General features: G+C 43.5%; 1 protein-coding gene across 1 annotated transcript in view; it reads right to left on the bottom strand.

The window, feature by feature from the left end:
* LOC115826210 (1-phosphatidylinositol 4,5-bisphosphate phosphodiesterase gamma-2-like) overlaps positions 1–7,500 on the bottom strand; it is a 23,973-nt gene that overhangs the window by 161 nt on the left and 16,312 nt on the right. Inside the window, exons 22-33 of the mRNA XM_030789945.1 lie at positions 6,981–7,090; positions 6,746–6,842; positions 6,552–6,618; positions 6,079–6,242; positions 5,476–5,578; positions 4,948–5,151; positions 3,212–3,351; positions 2,519–2,630; positions 1,947–2,126; positions 1,732–1,820; positions 1,289–1,485; positions 1–121 (exon numbers count right to left, since the gene is read on the bottom strand). The exon at positions 1–121 is cut by the window's left edge and continues 161 nt beyond it. Coding sequence (XP_030645805.1) covers positions 79–121; positions 1,289–1,485; positions 1,732–1,820; positions 1,947–2,126; positions 2,519–2,630; positions 3,212–3,351; positions 4,948–5,151; positions 5,476–5,578; positions 6,079–6,242; positions 6,552–6,618; positions 6,746–6,842; positions 6,981–7,090 — 1,506 coding nt within the window. The 3' untranslated portion in view covers positions 1–78. The remainder of the gene's footprint in view (positions 122–1,288; positions 1,486–1,731; positions 1,821–1,946; positions 2,127–2,518; positions 2,631–3,211; positions 3,352–4,947; positions 5,152–5,475; positions 5,579–6,078; positions 6,243–6,551; positions 6,619–6,745; positions 6,843–6,980; positions 7,091–7,500) is intronic.

Here is a 7,500-nt window from a genome sequence, read left to right as displayed (position 1 = left end):
CCAGCCGTGCTAAACGAGGTAAAGGGCCCCGGCTCCTCAGCCCTATCCCAAACACAAGCCCTGATGCCTTTGTTCCCCTCAGGAGTAGAACCTACTGTTGTTTATCTTCTTCTCCTTCATCCTGGAGGAATAACAGATGGGCACAGGGGGTTTTTAGAACCGTTCTGTCTTTCTCTGCAGTCATTCAGAAATACAAGGCAAAACACTGTACACGCTTCCATATGTCAAAGCATCACGCAGAACAAGTGTCAGCAGCATCTATTCGAACAGTCGCGGTTCCTCATATGATTTTACATGAGCGCGTCCTTACGTAAATGGCATTTCCTGATACTGGAGTTCCATATGAATTAGAGTCAGAAACAGATTTTAGGTGCAACCTTCATGAATTCTTAGGCAGAAAAGTGACGTTCTAACCATCAGATGACTTCTTAGAGAAACTATTTTGGACTATTTAGGGCATGTTGATATTTAGAGTACTTTCAAAGCTAACAAATTCCCAGACCTTCATCTTGAACTCTTGAATCTTGCACTCTTGAGTGCAAGTGACATATTAGCAGTACTTAGCACTACAGGGTTTAGCTGGTGTTAAACACAAACCACACACACCAGTCCAGCATTGCTGCTGATGGCCACAAGGCAAAAAGTTCATTCATTCATTTTCAAAGCCGCTTATCCTAATTAGGGTCGCAGGGTGCTGGAGCCTTTTCCAGTGCTCATTGGGAAAAAGGTGGGGGAAACACTTTGGACAGGTCACCAGACCATCACAGGGCAGACACGCAGACAAACACATTTGCACCTAGGGACAATTTAGTATCTCCAATTCACCTGACTTACATGTCTTTGGACTGTGGGAGGAAACCGGAGCTCCTGGCAGCAACCCACACAGACACAGAGAGAACATGCAAACTTCACACAGAAAGGACCCTGACCGACTGGCCAGGAATCGATCCCAGGACCTTCTTGCTGTGAGTTGACAGCGCTAACCACTGCACAACCAAGACAAAAACTTGCACTTCAAAAATACTCAATCTAAAGCCTGAAAAGTACCTACAGCCTCAAAATAGTTACTCTTTAAAAAAAAAAAAAAATACCTGCATTTATTGTGATATTTTGGCATTAGAGAAAATACTTCAAAAGGGACTGTTGTTGGTATTTCTTATCTGTCACCCTATCTCATCTGTAAATCTTATCTATTACCCATCTGTCTAATCGCCACACTTGAGATGAGTCGAATAAACTTTTAGTCTGTAAGTTGATCTCCGCCCCAAAGTGAAGATGGAGGACTCACTTCTGTTTGCAGGTCTCTTGGATTCTCTGGAGCTGCGTCTCATTGGAGCTGAACTCCTGCATGAGGTCATCACGCCTCTGCTGAGGAAGGGTACGCTGAATGTTGGAGTGTGTGTCGTATAGGAAGAGCTCGTTGCTTAGCTCCGCCTGTCTTTTCCGTAATTGGCTGGAGGACGAATACAGCTCCTCCTCTGCTTTCTGTGGAGTTATGTTAATTGATATTTTTATGGTGCAAACGTTTGTATAATAGTTATCGATCAGTAACTGGCTTTCAGGTGGTTAAGTGAATATCTGATGTTATTTTATCCATTGGAAACAGAGGTTTTCCTGATAATGCAGTTACATATAGCTCACATCCATGCGAGGAAAGGTGCTGAGGTCTTTTTTGTGTGTGTGTGTGTGTGTGTGTATCCATGCATGTGTGTGAATGTCCATATTTCTCACCTCCACCTGTTGAACATCAACATATACCAGCAGAGATGCCAACTCCAGTCTTTCACTGTATCCATTCTTCAAGGGGACCGAACGATAACCTAGAGATGGACAAATCACACGTTTTTCTTTGATGTTGGTAGGGAGGTAAAAAAAAAATCAGATTTTTAGGTGGGAAGAGGAGCGGCTCGTGCGGTGCAGAGGAGAGAACGCGGTCTCGGCCGTACCTGAGCGGATGCCTCTGACGGGGAAGGTGGCTTGAGCCAGAAAGTTGGGGTCGGAGAACATGTCCTCCTCAAAGACCACGAAGCGTAGGAAGGTCAGCTCGGGCTCGTACACGGTAAAGGTCACGGCCTCGGCGGGCAGGCGATGCGGACCGAGCCAGACCGGGTTCAGCCCGTTGTCGTCTGAAGAAACACACACATTAACACACCGCGTGCGGTGGCACACATGCAACAACAGACACCTCCTTAATGGCTACGTGCTTGGTTTGTATTCTGCCTGTGTCGGCAGTCAATTTGGATAAAAGCACCTGCTAAACGCACAGATATAAATGTAAATGTTTCCTACACACTGTTTCTGACTGACACGAGCACAGAGAGATCAAAAAGAATCACGCAGTTCCAAAAGAGAGCTTTACTGAAACATTTCAGGTAGCAGTGTGTCAGTGTGTTTTTGTCCTTGCAGAGGTGAAAGAGTTAGTCACTGCACACTCTGCGAATTCTACTTCAGTACACTTCAACGTTCGGCATGTGGGGTCATGACCTGAGGTCACTGTCTCCCCTCCCTGGGAACTCACGGCAGACAGTAGTCTTGAACTTGTTGTCCTCTGTCTGGCCACACAGCTCTATCTCCACAAAGGGACTGGCGATGCTTCGGCCCAGCTTGGGGAGGTGACGTGCTCCGATGACCTGCGGGGGGGAAGACCGGGGGTGGGGGAGAGACGGGGTTAAGGCGTACGCAGTCGTGCAAAAACGGACGTCTGAAACAGGGCCGAATCGATGTGCGCTCCAAACACTCTTTCACTTCTGTACAGAACACCTGACTCCACTGAAGCAGAACGAGGCTGGTGATTTTACCATAAAAGGCCAAGTTAAGCGACAACAAGTCATTTGAATAAGTTTTTGTTTTCTGTCAACGACGAGTTCCTCTGAGGAGCAGTCAGGTTTGCAAAACACAATGTTCAGCGTGGCATAGGTCTCTGTTACACAGCTCTGCCTGAACACACACACGGCTTTTTTCTTCATTCGTTCAAAGTCTTTTAACTTGGTGGGCACTCTTTTTAGGCTTTCTTTAAAAATATACACTTGTATAAGAAACACTGAGGTGACAGGGGAATAGATGTTCAGGGGAATAGATGTTCTGATGATAAGGTGTACCAGACGAGCAAACTGAGGAAAGGGTTATATTTTTTAAAAAACTGAACAGATGACTAGATGAGAAGATACTGAGGACTGCTGTGAGTAAACAACATGAATTTTCTCTGACTTACTCGAACTGTGATGGTGAACTTGACTTTCCTCTTCTCCTGCAGTGGGTCATAGCTATCAGTCCTCATCAACTCTGGCTGTAGTACATAACCTGTTCCTCCATTCATACTGAAGAGGGCGCTGTTGAGCTGCATAGCTTTATCTGAGGGGGAAGAAAAGTATCAAGTCCTGACTATGAACAAAATATATCACTGAGGGAGATGGTGCCAAATGTATGTTTAAAAGCATAGTATAAAGACACTACAGTATTAAGCCAGATTCAGGCAAACACGTTAAGGATACTGGCGTTTTAAATGGACATCGTTCCAGTTAATATTTCGATGACTGGGCCCCATCCTGATTCATTTCACTACTCACTTTTATTGTACCCTTGCTCTCTTAATTCATAGAAAAACTGGTAGTTTTGATGATAAAATGTAAGGCTATAAGGTGAAGAAGGTTTGTTTTCCCCTCTCTCTCTCTCTCTCTCTCTCTCTCTTCTTTTTTAGAATATAGTAGAATAGCATATCTTTATTGTCATTACACAAGTATAATTGTCACTGCACCAGTACAACGAGATTGAGTTTGCAACTTCCGTACTCGATGCTAAAGAAAAGACAATAAACAGGTAAAAAAAAAATAATAAAACAACAAATAAGAGAAAAGTAACAGTAAGTAGTGGATAGGGAAGCAATGAAGAGTGTGAACAGTGTGCAGCAGTAGTAAACAATGCATTAGCCCTTCCCTAGAAAAAAAAAAAAAAAAAAAAAACCTTTGTCTTGTATTTCTGTTTGTAAAAGTATTCCAGGGGCGCAATGCGAAGGGGCAATTCGACGCTCAGTCTTATTATGATCTCTGTGGAAGGTATTAGAAATCCGACTGATGCACCAATTGTAAGTCGCTTTGGTAAAAAGCGTCTGCCAAATGACTAAATTGTAAATTGTAAATTAGCTCAGTTGTGCAGTAATAAGTAATAGCAATGTAAACAGTATGCCCAATATAAACAGCGTACTACAGTATAAACAGTGACTGGCAGTGTAGTGCAAACCAGAAAAACAAGCTGAAATGTGCAATGCAGCAACAAAACCAAAACAGTCCAGGAGTGTAGGTGTGGAGTCTTCTCAAAGCCCAGTGTGGGTGGATGTATCAGTCCCTGCACACTGAGGCTCCTGATTACAGCAGCTCTTACTGTGTTGTAGGTACAGATATTGAACACAATATCCAGACAGTTAACACAGAACGGATGAGAGAGTAGACCCCTGCGTACCGTGGAGCTGATTGGGTGGCAAAGTGCAGTATGTGCATGTATGTGAGGTCAGCTGCGTCAGTCAGTTTTTTGGGGGGGGGGGGGGGGCAGACAAATTATGGGGGGGGGGGGGGGTGTCTTGGCGGACGGACTCAGAGCAGTTATAACTCTGGAGAAAAGGCTATTTTTCAGTCTGTATTTCTGTACAGTCTGTGGTTAGTTTGTATTTCCTTTAACACTGTGGGTCCTTAGAGAAGTTTAGTGCCAGTAAACGAGGTAAAGGAGAGATATCAGAGGGATGTGGTAAGGACTAAATATTCAAATACTTCTAATATTCAAATCATATTCAAACACCTTTAGATTAATGGTTAGAACAGCGATGTTTGGCTTAAGATACGTAAGTTTAAGAACCAGGTGCATGCGTAAGCGCATCACCTCCTAAATGAGGTAAGAGGAAGTTTGGGGTTTTTTTTTTTTTTTTTCTTTTGCACGGGTCTGTGCAGATTCACCCACCTGCAGTCTGGAAGTTGAGCGCTACCATCTGGGAGCCACACATCCAGAACGAGTAAGGGTCGTAGTTGGAAGACTCCACTCGCTGAGATTTGGGGTAGATACGACTCAAGGCCTTGCGGTTGTACCGTAAGAAGTCTCGTGTTCTGTTCCTGGACGGAGCTTTGTTCTCCGCAAACGAGCGGACCTCTTTATAGTCCCAGGTGTCTGCAGGGTATAAAAAATAAATCAATTATAAATAACAAAAGGGCAAGCGGACTAAGAACTGAATTTTGAACGGGGAAAAGAAACTTAAAACAGACTGAATGGCTGAAGAAAAAGTTTTGTGTATTTTCATTAAAGTACTTCTAGAATGTTCTAAAACATTTTTTTTTTTTTAGCGATCGACTATATTATTTGGAAATCAAATGGGAGATCAACGCATGTTTCTGGGTAAGTCTTGAAACGATCGATGCGCTGGTTTCTGTATTTTCATAAATAAAAGTCACAAACTAAGGGGATTATTAGGAAAAAAAAAAAAAAGATTTGTACCAAATCTATCCTTCTCTTTGCTCCTAGGGATGCAGTAAACCACCAGATCAGACATCTCAATGGCCACCTCATTTTTGTTCTCAAATTCTTTCTGCTGCTTTATCTGTGAAAAAAAAACAGTCAAAAGATTCCATCACACACACACACACACACACAGAGCCAGTCAGCACAAAGCCGAGAGTAATGTTTGTGACCGCTGACTGTAGATCTCATTAACATATCATCAGAATAACAAGAGGCCACAGAAACAGTGACTTCTTGACAAAGCGCGCAAAATAGCTTAGGGGAAAAAAAAAGAAAAAAGAAAGGAACCCATTGATTATCTGTGTAGGTGAATGGAAGTGTGAATGTGAAGTGAACGTATAAAGGTGAGGAAGTGTGTAGGCACTGGTGACAAAGATAGAGACAGAGAGAAAGGGAGGAAGACAGAAATCGTGTGTGTTTATGAATGTGATACAAAGGTTGTGGCTGAGGAAGTGTGTGGGCATGTGTGGTGGGCTGAAAGACAGAGAAAGAGAAAGAAAGAAAGAAAGAAAGAAAGAGAGAGAGAGAGAGAGAGAGAGAGAGAGAGAGAGAGAGAGAGAGAGATTGAAGGAGGCTAACCTTATACTCCTTGTGTTGTTCTTGTTGGGTAATGCTCCATATGACTTGGTACCACTCATATAGGTCCTCCCATGAATCTGTGGCAATGTCAAATGACATCAGCCCCTTATCGTGTTTATTCTGCAGCATTAGCATGTGGGCCTTGCCATTCTTCTCCGAGCGCACTGTGAAGAGGGGACAAGAAAGAGAGAGAGACAGAGAGAGAGAGAGAGAAAGACAGAGAGAGATGGGGAGAGAGATGGAGAGAGAGAGGGAAAGAGAGAAAGAGAGAGAGAGAGAGAGAGAGAGAGAGAGAGATAGAGAGAAATGGTAAAAGTGTGAGATACATTAAGGTCTATGCCTCTCTTCAAGGGATGTTGAATCTCTGGTCTGCTACATACAAAAGTCCAACTGGTTTTGATTTATGTGAGCACTGTGTGTCAGACTGAAGAGTTCACACACCCGTCTCTCAGACAGAAATCTCTGATCCTTACCCACATTGCACTGGGAGAGCTCAACCATCCCTTTACACAGGTCACCTAAAGGATTGTCCTCCTCTGGCTACAAATCAGAATTAAAAATATTACATTTTACATTACGTTCAATCAACCCTCACTCACTCAGTCCAAACTAGAACTGCACAGAACATATCCAGACACAGGTCACGCAAGCGTCCATGACGGCTAACCTGATCTTTCTGCTCAGCTTTGGTGCTGTCTGACACCTCCTCCACATAGTTAGCAGGAAAGTACATCTGCAGCTTCCCCCCGTAATCCCCTCTCCACCTGTAGGGGGCAGCAGAGAAGGGCCAGAGGTCAACCCCACTGATGTGTATATGGACACATGGATAGATAGATAGATAGATAGATAGATAGATAGATAGATAGATAGATAGATAGATAGATAGATAGATAGATATTCACCATCCATTGGCCTCCTTAGCAACATTGTGGATCAGAGCTCCCTTGCAGAAAGACAGTTCGTCCGGTCTCATGGCTCTGTAGTCGTAGAGTGCTTTCACTGTACTCTGGGGCTGACAGACACAACAGCACAACAACATCAGACCACCCGAAATCACCCGAAATCACCCAAACACCCGAGTCTGACTGAACAACCCTTCCCCATTACGGTTCCCTAAGACTGTAGACTCTGATCTAATGGTGGTACTTCCAGCCCGACCAACAAAGGGTGTTTTGAACATCTTGAGAAAGATGTATTTGGTAGTTTGAAAAACTACTTTTTTAAAAAAAAAAAAAAAAAACTGTTCTCTACACTGCGTTTTCAGGAGTAGGGTTAACAACAAACACAGGGCCAAAACCACGTTTCCTTATTCCCGGTCAGGAACCACAGGGCTCTACATTCATGCACCCACACGCTTGGCTGATTTGACTATTCAAAGGCTTGATAAGTGAACCGAAACAAAAAAAAAAAAAAAAAAAGAAA

The sequence above is a fragment of the Chanos chanos genome, chromosome 13 (assembly GCF_902362185.1).
Source record: "Chanos chanos chromosome 13, fChaCha1.1, whole genome shotgun sequence".
Lineage (NCBI taxonomy): Eukaryota > Metazoa > Chordata > Actinopteri > Gonorynchiformes > Chanidae > Chanos > Chanos chanos.
The sequence above is the reverse complement of the archived record's forward strand: the minus strand, read 5'-3'. Positions and strand labels throughout refer to the sequence as shown.